At 38.3% G+C, this 22,607-nt stretch overlaps 1 protein-coding gene across 1 annotated transcript in view; it reads right to left on the minus strand.

The window, feature by feature from the left end:
• Positions 1 to 8,336, minus strand: part of LOC106081312 (phospholipid-transporting ATPase IF) — a 111,577-nt gene extending 103,241 nt beyond the window's left edge. The window contains exon 1 of the mRNA XM_013243194.2: positions 8,130 to 8,336. Within this exon, the coding sequence (XP_013098648.2) occupies positions 8,130 to 8,132 (3 nt within the window). The 5' untranslated portion in view covers positions 8,133 to 8,336. The remainder of the gene's footprint in view (positions 1 to 8,129) is intronic.
• Positions 8,337 to 22,607: the final 14,271 nt, after the last annotated feature.

Below are 22,607 nucleotides of genomic sequence, written 5' to 3' on the forward strand. Positions count from 1 at the left end.
AGATCTCAGTCCCTGGGCTCTCAATGAAGACCCCCAGGCCCACTCTGTCCCCTAGCATTGATCCATCCGTGTAACATGATCTTCCAGACGGCAACACTAGGGTTCCGTCAATCCAAGACATTTCCACTGGCAGCAGTGCCTTGCACTCGACCTCAAGTGTCGTCTCAGGTATCCGATCGGAAACCTCTTCCCTTTCTTCCAGTTTTCCTATAATTTCGCATATGTCGTTTCGATATGTCTTCCAACCACTGTTCCAAGTATGGTCTAAATCGGTATATAACCAGATATAGCTGTCATATAAACGGTGTTCCCACTTTGACTTTTTGAGCCTTTGGAGGGCGCAACTCAATTTGCCTGAAATTTTGGAGGTGGTGTTTTTATATGACTGGTGTTTTTCTTCCGCTGGCAGCAGTGCCTTGAACTCGACCTCAAGTGTCGTCTCAGGTATCCGATTGGAAACCTCTTCCCTTTCTTCCAGTTTTCCTATCGTCGCCTCGATTATACCACAATATTTCATATGCAAGACCCTTTCAGCCCTTTTGCATAGCTGGTTCGGATCCTTACCCCGTAGAAGTATTATAACATCGCCTGCATACGGGTTCAAATCCCTCCTCAGTTAGCATCCGCAAAAGGTCATTTGTGGTGGTCATCCTTTCATCACTTTCACCCTTATATTTCTGTCATAGGACGCGCAATTTAACCACCTGTTGCTTAGCATATGGTTTATCCAGTCTCTAAGATCCGTCTTTTGATATAGCTGCCATATTAACCGATCTTGGGTCTTGACTTCTTGAACTTATAGAGGGCGCAATTCTTATCCGATTTTGCATGCATGTAGTGTTTTATTATCAATTCCTACAACTGTGCAAAGAATGGTTTACATCGGTTGATAACCTGATATGGCTGCCATATAAACCGACCTTGGGTATAGAGGGCGCAATTCTTATCCGTGACTCTTATCTATGACTCCTAATAACTGCGCCAAGTATAGTCTAAATCAGTCTCTAACCTGATATAGCCGCGATATAACCCGATTTCCCGATTAGACTTCTTGAGAATCTAGAAGGCGTAATTCCTAACTGATGTGGCTTAAATTTTGCATGATGTTGTTCGTTATGACTTCCAACATTTGTGCTAAGTATGATTGAAATCGGTAGATAACCTGATATAGCTGCCATATAAACCGATCTTGGGTCTTGACTTCTTGAGCTTCTAGAGGGCGCAAATCTTATCCGATTTGGCCGAAATTTTGCATGAAGTGTTTCATTTTGATTTTCAACAACTGTGTCAAGTATGGTCTTAAGCAGTCCCTATCCTGATATAGGCGCCATATAAACCGATCTCCCAATTAGACTTCTTGGGCTTCTAGAGGGCGCAATTCTTATCCAATATGGTTGAAATTTTGCATATGTCGGTTTGGTATGTCTTCCACCAACTGTTCCAAGTATGGTCTAAATCGGTATACAAGCAGATATAGCTGCCTTATAAACTGACGTCCCAGTTTGACTTTTGAGCCTATGGAGGGCGCAATTTTACTCGGTTTGCCTGAAATTTTGCAGGTGGTGTTTTTCTATGACTGTTGTTTTTCTATTTGAAAAAGTCATTCAATGAACTTGACAAATGCGAACAATGGTGGAGGGTATATAAGATTCGGCCTGGCCGAACTTAGCACGCTTTTACTTGTTTTTTTTAATTTTGTTGAAGAAATCCATTACTCGGAGTCGACGACGTAATCGAAGACGATTAATCTTCCCGTAGTCGGAGTCGAGTAAAAATATTGTTGAAAAGTTGACTACTCGCAGTCGACAACGGAGTTGGAGTCCAACACGAGAAATCTTCCCAGAGTCGGAGACCAGTAAAAATTGCTCGACTCCGCAGCCATGGTAAAGGGTGATTTTTTTGAGGTTAGGATTTTCATGCATTAGTATTTGACAGATCACGTGGGATTTCAGACATGGTGTCAAAGAGAAAGATGCTCAGTATGCTTTGACATTTCATCATGAATAGACTTACTAACGAGCAACGCTTGCAAATCATTGAATTTTATTACCAAAATCAGTGTTCGGTTCGAAATGTGTTCATTCACCGTTCAGCGATGAGGCTCATTTCTGGTTGAATGGCTACGTAAATAAGCAAAATTGCCGCATTTGGAGTGAAGAGCAACCAGAAGCCGTTCAAGAACTGCCCATGCATCCCGAAAAATGCACTGTTTGGTGTGGTTTGTACGCTGGTGGAATCATTGGACCGTATTTTTTCAAAGATGCTGTTGGACGCAACGTTACGGTGAATGAAAATTCAATGATTTGCAAGCGTTGCTCGTTAGTAAGTCTATTCATGATGAAATGTCAAAGCATACTGAGCATCTTTCTCTTTGACACCATGTCTGAAATCCCACGTGATCTGTCAAATACTAATGCATGAAAATCCTAACCTCAAAAAAATCACCCTTTATATCCAATTAATTATTTCCTTTGGTTTCTGTGTTACCTATGAATTAAAACACAACTAAGAAATAAACATACAAATATGAATTATCACATAATCATCTATGGCAGAGAAATAACTCATTCACTTTTTTCTCCCCTTGCCTAATATTTCTATACACTGGCATATTGCTCCACTGAATGTTGCCAAAAGTCCCCCAAATAAATTGATTGATAAAACCAAAATGAGCTTTAGTTTGCCTAGTATACCCAACTGATTTCTGTGTCATCCTATCAAATTAATCACAACCAAAGGAATAAACATAATTTATATGAGTCATCACACTCAATTCCATTTTTTGCTTATTTCCCTTTTCCCAAACCAACATATGTAAGAAATTAAACATTGATTTCTTATCAGTTATTTTTAAATCACCCAACTGGGTAATGAAAGTATTATTATGGTTAATTTAAATTTGGGTGAGTTTTATTTTATGGACATTAAAACATTTTGAAGTTCTTTACCAAAAACGAATTGTTTATATTTTTATTCATTTATAGCCATTTATAATAATTGTTCTATGTATTCAGTAAACGCATACATGTTAACCTCTTAAACACTGCTCATATGAAGAAATCACACAATTTTTACAATATAACAGTCATGAAGCTTTTTTCTCAGGTCAAAAAATTGGAAAATAAATCGTATTTCCTTAAACTTTTTCAATTTGCATTTCTCTAGTTTAAGGTCTCATTGAGCTTAAATTGAAATCGAACAACGTTCACTGGATATGTTTGAAGTTTGCCCACTCTCCCTTAAAGGAATGTTCGTGGGAGAATTTGCAAACAAAAAATCGTTTTGGTTTCTCTTAACTCTACACACACACACACTACTGCACATATTTGTGTACGTGCGCAAGAACATAAGCTTATGGGATTGGTAATATTGTACACACTAGCACAAGTGCCCAACAACACGGCTCTAAAACGTTTCAACTATGTATGTGTAAGACAAATATGAAAAAACGTTTTATACCCTTCACCATAACACATTGAAACATTGTTCATCCTAGCAAGCTCATTTTCGCACGAGTACAACTAGCCGCTCGAAATTTTGCACAAATACTTGTTATTGATGGACATAGGTAGGTTAGGATTGTAAATAGGACAAATCGGTCAATGTTAATATTAAGATTGGAAATATTTCTTGTGCTCTACGAAATTTGATATTCAAAACAAGATTTTTTGTCTGCTGAAATTGGGAAAGCAGACTTGACTGTTATTTTAGTAATCATTTCACTATTATAACTTACAGAATCTGCTGTTTCAAATGAAAAATCTACTAAGTTGAACACATAATACTGCTTTACAGAAAAGAATTATTGCTAAGACAGCAAAAAAGTTTTTCTGCATTGAGAAAATAACAATTAAAAGGGTGCTAAGCTCGGCCAAGCCGAATCTTGGAAACCCACCACCATGGATTCTGCTTAAAATTCATACACAGTGGTGCAGGCAAGAAAATATTTCAAAGTTAATAAGGACATACTTATTTTTAGTGCTGACACTGGACAAAGTTGACTACGGAAAAAAAATTAGGAATATTCTACACGATATATGTATTTACATATAAAAGATTGAAAATTGACCGGACTTTGAAATTCCAAACGAAAAAGAACAAATTAGTTGAAAAACTCTTCAACTTAAATCTAATCAATATATTCAAGAGAAGAATAAGCTGACAAGCAGAACTTCATTGGCCCCAAAGATTTACAGATTGACTAAAATTCAAAAAGACGGTACACCATTGAGATCAATATGTTCATATGGTAATTCCCCATCCTATTACATATATAAATACATGGTAAATATTTTGGATCATACAACTGGGAATTCTAACATATAGAACGCAGTTGACTTCAGGACAAAAATTGGAAACTTCAAAATAGATGACGAAGATATTTTAATTTCATTTGATGTGGTTTCATTATTTCCGAGTATTCCGGTGAATTTGGCTATACAAATGATTGAGAGAAAATGGGAAGAAATTTAGTTTGGAACCATCCGTATAGAAGTCTATGTAACTTCTGTTACCAGGGATATCGTAGTTCCAATCGGTTCTATCACGATTAGTGGTACAGGTAGGGTGTAATCCACACTGCCTGGAACATCGGATATTGTATCAAGGATAACAAAGTGTCCGTAGCCGCCACATGACCAATGAGAAAGGTTCCTTAACCTCACGGCAGTTTGCGCTGCAATTTGGGTAGCTATAATGTCCAAACGCATAATCGGCTATGATGCACAAACATCCTTTGGATCCAGTTAAGTATTGAGCAGTAGGTGGACTTTTGAAGCGCCGTCCACCAGACCAAAACATAGCATCATAGTTCTGACAACTGCAGAATATACCCAATTCATGACACGCAGTCTAAACCCTCGACTTTTGGCAATAGCTCTCTTGCAGGTGTATAGGGCAAGAGTTGCCTTTCTTGCCCTTTCCAAAATGTTAGATTTGAAGTTCAATTTCCTGTCCAGCAAAACACCCAGGTATTTTGCGCTTTCTGTAAATGGAACATTCTCTCCACCCAAGGGGATAAGTTCCACCGTAGCTAACTTGTATCTCCAGCTGAAAAGAACTACTTCTGTCTTGCACAGATTTATACCTTTACCACTTTCGTTAGCCCACTTTGCTGTTGCACGTAGAGCTTCCTGAAGTATTTTTCTTAGAAAATTTCTCGGGAAATGTGTATCAAAGAGTAATTCTAGTTTTTCCTCACTAGACATTGTCCATACATTCTCTGACTTCTTAATATACCCCACCGTAATAGGCCTCGAGGACAGAATCTTCCATAGCATAGAGGCCTCAGAAGTATCCTCCACGGAGCTGCAGAACTCTACCCAGGGTTTGTTCTGAGCCTTTCTCAGCTCGCCCTTATATTTTCTTAGCACAGATTTATAGGTGTCCCCATCGTGTGGTGCTCTTGTGGTTTTTGCTCTCTTGAAGGATTTTCTGCAGTCCTTCCTTAGACCAACCAGCTCTGTAGCTCTGTAGTAACCTTGGCGGTCGCTGTTTACCCCTTGGCTTGACACTAGGACATGCTGACATAAGCTAGTCATTCAGGGCCTTCGTGATCCGCTTGACCACCATAAACCATTCCTCCACACACCCATGGTTCCTGGATAAGAACCACATACCATACCAGACCATAGTCAGGATTCAGAACTTCAACCACTGTTGTGTTAGCATCGTCTTCCGATTCCACCAGGAGTTCACCCTCACAAGATTCGTTAAATCTTGTCATGATGAGCTTCCGTATGCTTCCAGGGGCAGGTGAGAAAGCTGTGGCACCACTCTTCCTCAGGACACTGGACACTTGCGTTGTGGACGATTTATCCTTAGATGCTTCAGTAACTGCTGCTGTCGAAGTACTTTCTGAGTTATATTTCGCAATTACATTGAATTGCATACTTATGAGTTATTTTCTACAAATAGATATGAATTTTTATATAAAAGACTTCGAGCGTAATGATTTATATAATTTTTGATATAATAAAAAGGTCGAAGAAGCAAAACCGCATGTATGGACCTTCAGTTTCAACCTGTTAAATCCGTAGGATACAACCCCTTCAGACTTTTTGAGGTCTGTGAGACAGTCGGAGTTTAGTACGAATACTGCATGTCTCCGGTCACCATCAAGATTGGTAGATTGGATGAGGCTCATCCAATCTACCAATCTTGAAAGATTGGTATTACATTCCCTTAATCTTCCAAGTATCGATTCAGGATCTGAGGGAATCCTTGGTATCCAAACATGCGCCATTGGTCGAGAAGGAATATCTTCCTTCTTGACTAAATCTAGAGCTGCACCTGACCAGATCTCACCAATCTTTTTTAACCGCACAACGATAAATTTTAATTGAGCGTTGATCCCCGAAAGCAATTAGTCTGTATCGGCCTCGATACCAGCCTGCATCGTCACAAACTGGAGGAATGCAGCCCTGTTCTTCTCCCTTGTCGACAACTGCCATAACCTAAAGACAAACTTTCTATGAGATTTTCTCTAAAGGCAGAATTTCTATGAAAGTTTCTCATAAGACAAAATTTATATGAAATTTTCTATAAAGACACAATTTCAATCTAATTTCTTCTAAAAACAAAATTTCTATGAAATTTTCTCTAAAGATAAAATGTTTATGAAATTTTTTCTAAAGACAACAGAGTAAATTTTCACCCAAATTTCTATGAAATTTTCCTAATGACAAATTTCTATAAATATTTTCTGAAAATAAATTTTCTACGAAATTTTCTCAAACCACAAATTTTTTTTATAAAATTTTCTCTAAAGACAAAATTTCTATGAAATTTTCTCTAAAGAAAAAATTTCTATGAAATTATCTCTAAAGACAAAATTTCTACGAAATTTTCTCAAAGCACAAAATTTCTATGAAATTTTTTCTAAAGAAAAAATTTCTATGAAATTTTCTCTAAAGAAAAAATTTCTATGAAATTTTCTCTAAAGAAAAAATTTCTATGAAATTTTCTCTAAAGAAAAAATTTCTATGAAATTTTCTCTAAAGAAAAAATTTCTATGAAATTTTCTCTAAAGAAAAAATTTCTATGAAATTTTCTCTAAAGAAAAAATTTCTATGAAATTTTCTCTAAAGAAAAAATTTCTATGAAATTTTCTCTAAAGACAAAATTTCTATGAAATTTTCTCTAAAGAAAAAATTTCTATGAAATTTTCTCTAAAGAAAAAATTTCTATGAAATTTTCTCTAAAGAAAAAATTTCTATGAAATTTTCTCTAAAGAAAAAATTTCTATGAAATTTTCTCTAAAGAAAAAATTTCTATGAAATTTTCTCTAAAGACAAAATTTCTATGAAATTTTCTCTAAAGACAAAATTTCTATGAAATTTTCTCTAAAGACAAAATTTCTATGAAATTTTCTCTAAAGACAAAATTTCTATGAAATTTTCTCTAAAGACAAAATTTCTATGAAATTTTCTCTAAAGACAAAATTTCTATGAAATTTTCTCCAAATTTTCTCTTCTATTAAAGTTCTCTAAAGACAAAATCTCTATGAAAAGTTGTCTAAGGAAAAAATTCTATAAATTTTTCTCTAAACCATAAATGGTAATTCGATCCCCATTATTCTTCAACTTTGTACTTCCTAAATATGTCAGGTCTATCCAAATTAGTTCCGATTAAGATCGCTAGGATGTCATGCAACTCAAGTATTCTTTATATTCTGATAGCCCATGCCCTGTTCTGCAAATGCCTACTCAGTTTTTTTCAGTTCTCAGATGAATAGTTTTAAAGCAACTTTTTTATTTTTGTCTACTTTGACGCTTAGTACTTTCTCATATTTTTCCAAATTTTCAACCAAAAAATAAGGTGTTTTGATTCCCACTTTAAAATTCTGAATCACTATGCCACTTCCAAATTCCTATATGTCGTCAGTGGTAATTTCTTTTTTTTTTCCTTGAAAGTGACCATTGATTTAATAATACAAAAAAAATATATTACTTTTACTTCCATGAACCTATTTAAGCGATAAAATTCGTTTTTTTCCTGCGGTTTTTCTAAAACACACTCTTAAATCATTTTGCAAAAACATCTCTTCTACCACATACAAGCCTGTGACGTATATGCGCTGCATATACGTCACTCAAACGTCATTGTTTACTTTGACAATTTGTACTCACCATTCTCAGCGTACGAAGGTGTTGTAATCCAAACAAATGAGTTGTAATCCAAATAAACAAAAATTAAAACAGGTTGAAATGGTCGTGGAACAGTCAAAACAAAACACCAACTTGTTGATACAATCTTTTATTTGTTTTTCACAATTTTTGTTTCAAGCCTCTCCTAAAAATTATTGCTATTTTAATTTTTTTTTAATTAGTATAATTTTAGCTAGTAGCCATATGTAATGTAGCCCATAAAGAATATTTCTTTTGCAGTTATTTGGGGATTTTGTAAAAAGAATATTTTTCAAAATATCGATCTTTGTCTCGTTTAATTTGTTGCTTTCCACTTCAGCTATCGTTATTGTTACACTAAGCGCCAGGCAGTCGTTTGTTGAACCATAAATACATAGTTCAATTATATTTTATTTTCGTATTTCCGAAATGTTTAATCAATATATTGTATATCGCCAAAGTCGTAAACGCAAGCGGTGTCATATGTATATCGTGGCCAAACTAAGCGATGAGAATGTTAACAATGTCAAGCTACAAATTTTAAAAACAAAAACACTATTCGTAAATATCAGCACAGGAGTAAATCCGAAATTTTCAATGGCTAGCTTCTCCACTGCCAATTCTTTTAACTTCGACGGCGACAACCTATTCAAGCAACAACAGCAACCACAGCGAACCAAACAACAACAACGAGACATGCCACCCGCTCTCTTTCTCTATTTAATCAACTGTCATGGTTGTGTTATCTAAAGCCCCCAGCACAACAAGCAACAGCCAACCAAAGGCATACCAACACGGCAACTCAATATAAATCAAACCAAAGACACACAGAAGGAGAGTGGGAGAGAGTGGAAGAGAGAGACAGTGAGAAAGAGAGCACACAGCAAGTGTGCGTAAGGAAATCAATCCTCGCCAACCAAGAGAGTGATATTGGAATTTGCAAAATCATTTATTTTGAATGATAAAAGCGGCGACGCAGCTCATTGGAGTATTCAAATCTTATCAGTGTTTATATCTGAGTGCGCGAAATATACCAGTATGTATAGATATATGTATGTATGTATATAGGTGTGTTTCAATAAGCGGGTGCTATTATCGCTGTTGTTGTTATTGTAGTTGCTCCACTCTTTGTGGTTACCCCACTAAAATGTCAATAAATGTTAAAATTTTGTTTAATTAGACTATTTGCTGCATATAAATAAAAAAATGGCATAAAAATGTAAGCAATTTCATAATTTTATAATTTCTATTGTTTTCTGAATTTCGAATTTTTGGTTTAAATGAGAAATCATACCTCCAGGAAGGCTAATAATTTTAAAGATTTGTGTGATTTCTTGAGTTATGACTCCAAGTTGAATGTTAAAAATGTAAAGCTTCCGTTTGCAATATTAAGGCTTAAAACGTACCTAGTTTCGTCTCGTTATCTAGAATACAAAGAATGGATGGTTTCTGCTTAGAATTAAAAAAAAAAAGTTTATTTGTGGATCATTTTTGAAAATCGAATTTTCAAATTGGCTAATGAATAAGACCTTTAATGTTTTGAGACCTCAAACCCGGGGAATGGTTGGTGTGAGGGCTATATTTTATTATGCACTAGCTGGACAGGGCCCGCTCCACTGCGCTTTCTCTCACTTTCTTAGTTTTATCTGAGCCCTATGCTGGCTATACGGTCAGGAAAGTCCTGTTTGCGAGTACTGGTATGGTCTTTCAGATATTTGGCCCCAATGTGTATATCATATTGGTGCTCTACTCTCAAATACCTTTCATTTGAGCCTTGTATAGCTATGGTCGGTAAATAAGTCCGGTATGTGGGTATATTTGGGTGTGAGGTGGACCGTCATATATCAGATTCGTTCTAGTCTTAAATACCTTTAATTTGAGCCGCATATTGTCATCATTGGTTTGTATTTCTATTTAGCGGACTTTGAAGGTGGCGCTGCCCTCTTGGTATCCCACTCTAAATAAAGATACCAAATTTCTGTTTTTGAGTCCCACCTATGTCCGAAACTATATTTTATATCGGCCCACCTATGTCCGAGATCTGGAGTTTTTGAAAATAAAGTAAGGGCGGATTCCGCCCATTATAGTTTGGATCTTCTTCATTCTCTTCGTTTTGGTGGTGGACTGGAGTAGCCCAACCCTTTGCCTCGGAAGTGGAAATTGGATATCAGATTCATACTCTACCCCCAAAAATCACTTTTGAGCTACATGTTGCTATAGTCTGTATATATGAGTTTGGTTTAGGGGGAGTTAAGGTGAGGCGTCCCTGCAAAACTTGGCCATGAAATAGATATCAGATTTGAGCTCCTCATTGTAATAATCCACAAATATGTTCTCTTTACCACCCACACACTAAGTCCTGAGAAAATATCAGCACCGTGCTCTACTCTCAAATTTCTTTTAGTTGAGCCCCAATAGCAATTGTTTTGGGAGATTTTTGTGGGGTAAGACCACCCGGAACACTTGGCCTCAAAATTGGATATCAAATTCGTTGTCTACTATCAAATACCTATTATTTGAACCCCTTATTGCCATAGTAGGCAAACATGGCCGGTTTGAAGGGAGTTTAGGGGGCGGACCCTGAAATTATATCAGCATTGTGCTAGAGCACGATTTTGTTTGGCCCCATAATGTCAAGCATTTTGAAAGTGGCTATCAAGATAACGGGTCTCGATCAGCTCCACACTATTTTTTTTGGTCATCTACATTCAAAATCATACTTCAAAGCTAACACTTGGGATACCAAATTTTTAAAGATCCGTAGGTCCTTCTGTGTCTATCCCAATTCGAGGGTAAAAAGTGTACTTTACTATCAAAGACCTTTTATTGCTGTCCTATTTTATTCTGATCGGCCTTCATGTATTATTTTTAATTCCTTTTTTTTTTGGAGGAAAGGGGGAGGGGAATTGCACTTTGACACATCCTTTACATCCTTTCATTTGAATACAATTTATTCTCAGTCGTCCTACATGACGGTTTGCTGTTGTTTTTATTGGGAGAAGAGGGTCGCTCCTCCCGACGCTAAGACCAAAAGACAATTTATTTAAATCCGTAATTGTCGCGATATACTTGTCCTGCTGAATGGCAGAACGGCTAGACGTGGCCCAGATTCTTGAATCTTTATATCAACATTAGATTCGAACTCTACTGACAAAGACTTTCTTTTAAGCCACATATTATCTCGCTCGAACTACACGTCCTATTGGTGTATTGAGTGTATGCGCCGTTCCAAGATTCTATCCCAAATATGTATACCACATTCGTAGTCAACTCCCAAAGGCCTTTCATTTGATACCCATTTTGTGGCGTTGGTCATTCATGCCCGTTTCAGGGGTTTTGGGGTTAAGGAGGCCTCGTAGACACCTTGGACCTAATTCTTATAGCAGATGTGTACTCAATTTCCAAACACCTTTCGTTTGATATCCATATTGTCCCAATTGGTGAATAAGCCCTGCTAGGGGGTTTTGGTGGGTGGGTAGGCTCCTCAGATACCAAGGAATAAATTCGTATATCAGATGTGTACTGAACTTCTAAAAAATTTCGTTTGATATCCATATTGTCCCAATTGGTAAATAAGCCCTGCTAGGGGGTTTTGGGGGGTGGGGAGGGTGATTTTTATATCAGATGTGTACTCAACTTCCAAACACATTTCGTTTGATATCCATATTGTCCCAATTGGTAAATATGCCCTGCGGGGGGTTTTGGGGGTGGGAAGGCCCCTCAGACACCAAGGAATAATTTTTTATGTCAAATTCGTACTCAACTTTTAAATATCTTGCATTTAATACCCATATAAGCCTCGTAGAGCAAAAGAGTCCTGTGGGGGGTTTTTCCGGGGGTGGGGTCTCCCCTCAGACAACAAGGAATAAATTTGTATTTCAGATTTGTATTTTTCTATTAAATATCTTTCATTTGATACCCATATTGCCCAAGGCGGTGAAAGAGTCCTGTTGGACGATTTTTTGTGGGAGCTCTGAACACTTTGACAGAAATTTGTATACTCTATTCTTAAATACCTTTCATTTGATACCCATATTGTCGCAATAGGTAAACATGTCTGTCCGGGTGAATGTTGGGATGGGGCGTCCCCCCAGATTATTTGACCCAAAAATTTTGTACCAATTTCGTGTTTTTGGGGTACCATAAGATGCCATACAAAATTTCGCTTAAATCGGTGCACCCATCTTCGAGATCTGACGTTTGAAATCGTTTGAGATCTGAAAATTCAAAAAATTTATGAAAATCGGCCGAAAACTGAATTTTTCCCAGCAAAACTTAAAATGGCCATATCTCCTTAACTAAGCCTCGTAGAGCAAAAGTATGGTTAATTCGTGATCGGTACCAAAAATTCAAAAATTTGATGAAAATCGGCCGAAAACTGAATTTTTGCCTAGCAAAACATAAAATGGCCATATCTCCTTAACTAAGCTTCGTAGATCACTTCCAAAAATTCAAAAAAATTGATGAAAATCGGCCGAAAACTGAATTTTTCCCTAGCAAAACTTAAAATGGCCATATCTCCTTAACTAAGCCTCGTAGAGCAAAAGTAAGGTTAATTCGTGATCACTTCCAAAAATTCAAAAAATTGATAAAAATCGGCCGAAAACTGAATTTTTCCCTAGCAAAACTTAAAATGGCCATATCTCCTTAACTAAGTCTCGTAGAGCAAAAGTAAGGTTAATTCGTGATCACTTCCAAAAATTCAAAAAATTGATGAAAATCGGCCGAAAACTCAAATTTCAAAAACGGCTTAACTGATTTTCTTGAAATTTTCGCAGATAGTGCATAATGATTCCGTGGTGAAAATTGGATACTACATTTTTTGATGTCTGAAGGGGGGTCGGACCCTCCCCCTTACCCTATTTTAAAAGACGCCAGATCTCGGAGTCGGACGATTTAAGCGAAATTTGGTTAGTTTATAATGGCATATCTAGGGGGCCGACCCCTCTCCGAAGCCCACCTAATGGAAACATAGACCCACGATGACAATATAGCGCTCAAATGAAAGGCATTTGAGATAGTTTATAATGGCATATCTAGGGGGCCGCTTCTCTCCAAAGCCCGTCTAATAGAAACATAGGGTCATTATGACAATATGGGGCTCAAAGGAAAGGTATTTGAGACTAGAGCACGGATCTGATACATGGGGGCCCGCCTAACCCCCAAAAAATATCACCTTACCGGACATGTTTATTTTCAAATGAAAGGTATTTAGGAGTAGAGCACCAAAATGGTATCCACATTGGGGCGAAATATTTGAAAATCCGTACCAGCACCCCAAACAGGACTTGATTCCTGACCGTTCCAGTATAAGACTCAGGTAAAATAAGAGAGTGAAAGAAGGGGCAACGGAGCGGGCCCTGTCCAGCTAGTTTTTATATAATAGAAGAAGAAGAAAGTAACAAAAGACTTTCTATACTTCTTGATATTTTTTTGTCTACCCGGGGCACTTTGTGTCTGTATGTGATAGAAGCGCGGCATATATTTGACTCAAGTCAATACCATAATTCATTGGTCAAATTTAGGTCTATATTTTTTCTGTGTGTATAGAAGCTATGTGTAAATCTAAACCAAATTTGTTGAAATTGTGCACATACAAAGGAACGTCAAATAAAACACCTCATGCTAGATTTTGTTAAGATCAGACCTAAATTGTGGCCACTACAACCTTAAGAGTTCACATGGGATGAAAGATATATTAAGGAGCTATATCTAGATATTGACCGATTTTGTTTAATATCAGTATCGTTCGTCGATGGACCAAAAAAGTGACTTGTCCAAAATTTTACGACAATCGAACAACATATTTGACCCATACCTTGATCACAAGAAAACATGGACAGACGGACGGACCGACAGGCAAGCGGGCAGACTGGCAAACAAACAGACAGACGTACAGACATACAAACAGGCAGATGTACATAGCTAAACCGTATCAAGAAATGATGTCTCCACTGTTTTGTTAACCTTTCTTGGTTCGAGGCCTTTGTTTTTTTATAAATTTACGTTTTTAATTATGATAAATTATTTGCAAATTGAATTGCAAAAAAAAACTTCTTATTGGGGAAAAATGACTACGCGTGTTCATCCTCATGAATCACCGACTACATGGCCAGTGGTAACGAGTTTTGTTGACTTTTTATGTTTTTGCAATTCACAACATCACAGGACTGGTGTGAAGAGAAACAACAGCTATGACGTTGGTAACACCTATAAATATAGTTCAAAGAACTCCAGTTTTGTTATACTATATGACATTTGAATAGATAATATCACATTGATATACTAGAACGTCCCAGCCTATAAGGGAGAACATTTGTTTTTTCGCAAGTATAGAACCGCATACCCTGCATTATTTTTCCTTTTGGTCCTAATAAACGAAATACAAAATATTATGACGAACGGTTAACGATAACATGTGCCACAAAGGCTTTAAAAATTGGATAAAGTGTTTTTTTTGGGATCAATTGGAGGATTTTACATCTTAGAGTATAATTTGAGCACAAAGCAAACATTTATTTGGGACTTATTGTTAACTAAACACAATTTTAACAATGTGCGGACCAACACACTGATCCAATCCTTAGACTAGTATCGGGTGGACCCGGTCCTTAGAGATTGGATAAACCATATGGTAAGTAACAGGTGGATAAATTGTGTGTCCCATGGCATAAATATAAGGGAGAAAGTGTCACAGGGTACGTCACAGGGGGGGCATTTTATCGCCACTCCTATGTGTGGTTACCATAAATGACCTATTACGGATGCTGACTGAGGAGGGATTTGAACCCGATGTTATAATACTTCTAAGGGGTAAAGATCCGACCGAGCTATGCAGAAGGGCCGAAGGGGTCTTGCATTTGGCATATGACTGGGCTGGACCCAGAGGTCTCAATGTTAACCCAGAGAAAACTGAAATATGCCTGATCACGAGAAAGACGACGATAAGACAATTTCGATATCAGAAAAGGTAAAATACTTAGGTGTGATGTTGGACAGGAAACTGAATTGAAAGTGTCACATTCAGGAGCGAGCTGAGAAGGCTCACCGATGTTGGGCACTATGTAGACGGGCCGTAGTCTCGTAATGGAGCCTGAATCCGAGGCTAGTCCACTGGCTCTACAGCAGCGTGATTAGACCAATACTTACTTACGCCTCAGTAGTTTGGTGGACTGCTATGGAGAAAAGTGCAACAAAAGAACCATACCATACAACAGGTTTAGAGAACATATTGTCTTGGCATAGGTGGAGCGATGAGGACCACGCCCACTAAGGCTCTGGAGACCATACAACCGGTTTAGAGTACATATTGTCTTGGCATAGGCGGAGCGATGAGGACCACGCCCACTAGGGCTTTGGAGACTATTCTAGATATTCGACCCATTGACATACAGATTAAGTGTGAGGCAGCCACTGCGGCTATGAGACTTAAGGCGATGGAAGAATGGGTTGAGGATGGGAGCAGCTCATACCATCGCGGTATAATCGAGGCGACGATAGGAAACCTGAAAGGAAGGGAAGAGGTTTCCTATCGGATACCAGAGATGAACCTTGAAGTCGAGTGCGAGGCACAGCTCCTATCGGCACAGTTTTGGATTGACGGAACCCTAGTATTGCCATCTGGAATACATTTTACATGGATGGATCGAAGCTAGAGGACAGAGTGGGCCGGGAAGTTTACATTGAGAACCCAGAGACTGAGATCTGTTTTAGACTGCCTGACCATAATACGGTGCTGCAAGCTGAGATCCCGGCGATCACGGAATTCGTGAAGTGGTGTGGTGCTAACGCGAGGACGTCAAGTGTGAACATCTTTACCGACAGTAAAGTTGCCATAAGGGCAATTAGAACCAGGACGGTAAGGTCACCAACAGTCTTGCTGTGTAAGAAGGAGATTAACGCCTTCTCTGAGGATGAGAAAATCCGCATCGTCTGGATGCGGGGCCATAACGGTGTAAGGGGAAATGAAAGCGCAGACGATTTGGCGGTGAAGGCCAGAGGGCTGCAGTCAATAAACTTGGTTAACCCTAAGCCTTTGGAGTCGACGCAGTCCTAGTTAACGGAGTGGGTGACGAATGGACATGCAACATTGTGGAACAGCGAAACGGTAGGTAGGACGGCGAAAATCCTTTGAGGGGATCCAGATAGTGAGATGACGAGGCTATTACTGAAAGGAATCAAGAAGCAGGTCAGTATAGCTATTGGTATCATAACGGGACACATAGGACTACGAGCTCACTTATGTAAAATCGATGCGGCATGTGATAGCATGTTTAGGGCATGCGAGGAAGATGGTGAGACGTTGGAGCATTTTCTTTGTCATTGCCCGGCTTTCGCGTCTAACAGATACCGGCACATAGGTGGAGACACAATACCACACATGAACCAAATTGATAACAATTAAAGATTTTATTAATAGCACGGAATCCCTAACTTAAAATTTTATTTTTTGAGGTTCCTTTCTAGTTTTTAGAGCGCACAACAAGCCGACTACTGGCTTAGGTGTATGTCCATAGTGGCATGGGACTGATTAATATCTGCACCCTCTTTTCAACCTAACCTAAACACAATTTACGCCTAAAACCACTATTTTGACAGTTAATAGTTTATCAATTGACTCAGAATCACTTCCTAGTTCGATGTAGCCATGTTCGTCTGGGCGCGAATCCGCCCGTCTGACTATCTGTCTGTCCGCGTTTTATAATCAAGGTAAGGTAACATTTGCTATCCATTCATCACGAAATTTTACACATATCACTATATGAACCTAGGGCCCAACGCTATTCATTTTGGTGAAAAATCGGTTCAGATTTCGATGTACCTATCATATTTAATGGGAGATTTGGAAACACTGGTTTAAACAGCTCACGCACGTTTTGTGTTTTGTTTCTCTGTCAAACATTTTCAGTTTGGTCTACAATTTAACTATGAATAGTCTTACAACGCTTGCAAATTATTGAATTTTTTTTATCAAAATGCGTGCTCTGTTCAGAAAGTTCATCGCTTGTTTCTTCCATTCCATCGAGGAAGCTCATTTTTGGCTCAATGGGTACGTAAATAAGCAGAATTGTCGATTTTGGAGTAAAGATCGCCCAGAAGCATTCGAATAGCTACCAATGCATCCAGAAAAAGTCACAGTTTGGTGCGGTTTATGGGCTGGTGACATCATTGGACCGTACTTCTTCAAAGATGATGCGAATCGTAACGTAATTGTGAATAGTGAGCGCTATCGTGAGATGATATCCAACTTTTTTTTTACCCAAAATGCAAGAGCTTGACTTGCATGACATGTGGTTTCACCAAGACGGTGCCATATGCCACACAGCACGCGTAGCAATGGACTTATTGAGATGCGAGTTCGGTGAAAATTTTTTTCACATTCGGGAATTAGCCGTCTAGATCGTGTGATTTGACACCTTTAGGCTATTTTCTGGGGGGCTAAGTTAAAGCTCATGTCTATACAGATAAGCCCGCTTCAACTGACGCATTGGAAGATAAAATTTAGGCTCTTTTTCGTGAGATACCGGGCGAAATGGTAGAAAGAGTATGCCAAAATTGTATTAAACAGATGGACCATTTGAGACGCAGTCACGGACAACATTTCCATGAAAAAATCTTCAAACATTAAATTACATGGACCATTCTATCGATTCAAATAAAGGTTTCATGCACTTTTCTTAATTTTATGTGTTTTTTTGTTGAGAAACTTTCCTATAGCTCTTAAAAAATCACCCATACTATAAGCGCTACATTAAGTTATTGACCGATATGGGCCGTACTTGTCATGGCTGTTAGAGAAAAATACCACCTCCAATCTTTCAGGCAAATCGGGTAAAAACGGCGCCCTTCAGTGGCTCAGAGTGTCAAATTGGGAGATCGGTTTATATGGGAGCTATATAAGGTTATGAACCGACTTAGACCATATTCGGCACAGTTGTTGGAAGTCATGCCAAAACGACATATTTAAAATTTCAACCAAATTGGATAAGAATAAGAAAGCTCAACAAGTCTAATCGGGAGATCGGTCTATATGGCGGCTATATCATGTTATGGACTGATTTAGTTAACCTCAACCAAATGTGCAACATTTCAGCCTAATTGGATAAGAATTGCGCCCTCTAGAAGCTCAAAAAGTCTAATCGGGAGATCGGTTTATATGGCAGCTATATCAGGTTATGAACCGATTTAGACCATACTCGGCACAGTAGTTGGAAGTCATGCCAAAACGACATATGTAAAATTTCAACCAAATTGGATAAGATTTGCGCCCTCTAGAGGCTCAAGAAATCAAGACCCAAGATCGGTTTATAAGGCAGCTATATCAAAACATGGACCGATTTGGCCCATTTACAATTCCAACCGACCTACACTAATAAGAAGAATTGGTGCAAAATTTCAAGCGGCTGGCTTTACTCCTTCGAAAGTTAGCCTGCTTTCTGCAGAGAGACAGACAGACGGACGGATGGACAGACAGACGGACATAGCTAGATTTACTTAAAATGTCATGACGATCAAGGATATATAAACTATATGGGGCCTAAGGCGCATATTGCAAGTTGTTACAAACGAAAGCTGACGAAAGCTGTATAAAACCGACAGACGGACTATCAGCATGGAAGGGATATGCGAACAAACGGTTGGACTACATTTTATCACAGCCACAATGGTGGTACAGGGTACAGTTGGTGGTTTTGTAATAAATTTCTTATTTATTATCCTATTTTGCTGAATTATGTTAGGCCACTAGACATCCTTGTTCAGTTGGGTCCAGATAGGTCCAGATTTGGGTATGGCTGCCACATAGACTGATCTCCCGATTTAAGCTCTTGGTCTCATAAAAGACGCATTAATTGTCCGATTTCGCTGAAATTTGGGACAGTGAGTTTGGTTAGGCTCTTCGCCGTCCTTCTTAAATTTTGCCCAGATCGGTCCAGATTTGAATCTAGCTAAATCTAATATAGATCGCATATAAACCGATCTCCCGATTTGACTTCTAGAGCCCCTGGAAGCATAAATTTTAATCCGATTTGGCTGAAATTTTGTACATAATGTTCTGTTATGACTTCCAACAACGGTTTAAATCGGTCTATAACCTGATATAGCTCCCATACAAAGCTGCCGTATAGACCGATCTCTTGATTTAAAGTCTTGGCCCCATAAAAGCCGTATTTATTATCCGATTTCGCTGAAATTTGACACAGTGACTTATGTTAGGCTTTTCGACATCCGTGTCCTGTATGATTCACATCGGTCTATTTGTGGATATAGCTGCCAAGAAGATCAATATTGGACCAAAATTGAACAGTGACTTATTTTTATTAGACCACTCAATGTTCGTGGCGAACTTGGTCCAAATCGGACCATATTTGGATATAGCTGCTATGGGTGCATAAATAATGAATTTTTAACCGGCTTATAACGAAAGGTGGTTTACATATATACTCGAGGTGGTGGGTATCCAAATTTCGGCCCATCCAAACTTAATGCCTTTTCACTAGTCATCTTTAGCTTCATACTTATCAAAGATTTTCTTATTTCACAATTTTATTAAAAATTTGTATAAATTGCAGAAACCTCTAACAACATATATCGAAATCTTTATGGATTGATAATATCGAATTAATCTTTATGGCACTGTAAATAAATAAACAACCATGATTATTGTGCACGACAATGATAATATTTGAATGTGCAACAAATTCACCATTATTAGAAGATGCATGAATGAAGACTTTTATGTAAACAGTGCTTCGCTTTCACAATCTATTATATGTATAGCAATATTTAAAAATGATGGCGCAACTTTTTGTTTATTTACGTTTATATACAATTTTTTTTTCTGCTAGCTACAACAAGTTTCTTGTTATCTTAATTGGTACTTTGGACTGACGTTATATTTCCCAACATAGGCGAATTCACGCATATTTTTTTTAAGGTAAAATTTCAGAGAACTTTTTTGCAAAACACCATTTTGAAGAGTACTACTATAGCTCGAGGTATTTTTGTTTTTTATTTGAATTATTTATCGTTATTTCGTGGTTTCTTACATTTGAGTATATCATATCTTGAAAATGAATTCCAGTAAAATATTGAAAAGTAAATAAGGCTGAATTGAAAAACAGCAAAATTAAAAAAAAAAATTTTGAGCTGTATCAGGCTATAGACCGATTCATACCATATTTAACACGTACGTTGAAGGTCATTGGAGAAGCCGTTTTACAAAATTTCAGCCAAATCGGATAAGAATTGCGCCCTCTAGAGGCCTAAGAAGTCAAGACCCCAGATCGGTTCATATGCCATCTATATCAGGTTATCGACCGATTTCAACCATACTTAGTACAGTTGTTGAAAATCATAACATAAATCCTTATTCAAAATTTCAGCCAAATCGGATATGTACTGCGCTCTCTAGAGGCTCAAGAAGTCAAGTCATAACATAACACCTCATGCAAAATTTCAGCCAAATCGGATAAGAGTTGCGCCCTCTAGTGGCTCAAGAAGTTAAAATTCAAGATCGATTTATATGCCAGCTATATCAGGTTATGGACCGATTTCAACCATACTTTGCACAGTAGTTGAAAATCATAACATAACACCTCATGCAAAATTTCAGCCAAATCAGATAGGAATTGTGCCCTCTAGAGGCTCAAGAAGTCAAGACCCCTGATCGGGTTTTAGGACAGCTGTATGGGGTTATGGTCCGATTTCAACCATGCTAAGCACAGTTGTTGAAAATCATAACAAAACACCACATGCAAAATTTCAGCCAAATCGGATAAGAGTTGCGCCCTCTAGAGGCTCAAGAAATTAAAATTCAAGATCGGTTTATATGGCAGCTATATCAGGTTGTGGACCGATTTGAACCATACTAAGCACAGTTGTTGTAGATCACCACGAAACACCTCGTTAAAATTTTCAGCAAAATCCGATAAGAATTGCGCCCTCTAGTGGCTAAAAAATCAAGATGCAAGATCGATTTATATCGCAGCTATATCAAAACATGGACCGATATGGCCCATTTACAATCCCAACCGACCTACATTAACAAGAAGTATTTGTGCAAAATTTCAAGCGACTAGCTTTACTCCTTCGAGAGTAAGTGTGCTTTCGACAGACAGACGAATGGACAGGCATGACTAGATCGACTTAAAATATCATGACGATCACGAATAAAGATACTTTATGCTGTCTTAGACGAATATTTCGAGGAGTTACAAGCAGAGTGGCGAAATTAGTATAGCCCTATCCTATGGTGGAGGGTATAAAAATTAAGTGCTCGTAGTCGACTCCGGAGTCTGAGGCGGAGTTGCAGTCAACCAACCTTCCCGGAGTTGTAGACGAGTTAAAATTGCTTGACTCCGCAGCCCTGGTCTGGAGGCCACCTTAGCCCATAGGATAGGTTAGATTAGGTTGAAAAGAGGGTGCGGATATTATACGTCTTATGCCACTACGAAAATACACCTATGCCAGTAATCGGCTTGTAGTGTGCTTTAAATACAGAAAAGTAAACTCGAAAAAGATAATCTAAGTCAGAATTTCCGTGCTACTTACAAAATCCATAAAGGTTTTCCATATCAGGCTCCTAAGTTGGTTAATGCCTTGTATTGTGTGAGGCCACAGTAGCGCAGAGGTTAGCATGTCCGCCTATGACACTAAACGCATGGGTTCGAATCCTGGCGAGAACATGAAAACAAATTTTCAGCTGTGGTTATGCCCTCCTAATACTGGCGAGATTTGTGAGAAACTATGCCATTTGAAAAAATGGTATGGCAGCCATGTAAAAATTAATTAATATTTCAAGCATTTCGCTCTACGGCTCAAGACAGAAAGTTGCTGGATAGGGAATTGAACTGCAAATCCAACATTTTGGAATGGGCAAGAAAGGCAACTCTAGCCCTATACACCCGCAAAAGAGCCATTAGCAAAAGTTGTGGGCTTAGACAGCGTGTTATGCATTGGGTATATACTGCAGTTGTCAGACCTATAATGCTATATGGTGTTGCGGTGTGATGGACGACGCTTCAAAAGTCCACCTGCTGATCAATACTTAACCGGATCCAAAGGATGGCTGTTTATGCATCACAGCCGCACTGGGGACGACACCATCTGATGCACTGAATTTAATGCTACATCTTATGCCTCTGGACATTGTGGCTACCCAAATTGCAGCGGCCACTGCCGTGAGGCTAAGAGTGCTTTCTCTTTGGTCATGTGGCGGCTACGGACATTGTGTTATCCTTAATACAAAATCCCATGTTCCATGCAGTGTATATTACACCCTAACTGAGCCAATTTTTAAAAATAACTGTACCACTATTCCTGATAGAACCGATTGGAACTACGATATCCCTGGTAACAGAAGTAACATAGACTTCTATACGGATAGTTCCACAGTAAACGACCAGATGGGCTTTGAGGTGTACTCTTAAGGTCGAGAACTGGTCATATCGAAAAGGTTACCTGACCACTGCAGTGTGTATC

The sequence above is a fragment of the Stomoxys calcitrans genome, chromosome 4 (genome assembly GCF_963082655.1).
Source record: "Stomoxys calcitrans chromosome 4, idStoCalc2.1, whole genome shotgun sequence".
NCBI lineage: Eukaryota > Metazoa > Arthropoda > Insecta > Diptera > Muscidae > Stomoxys > Stomoxys calcitrans.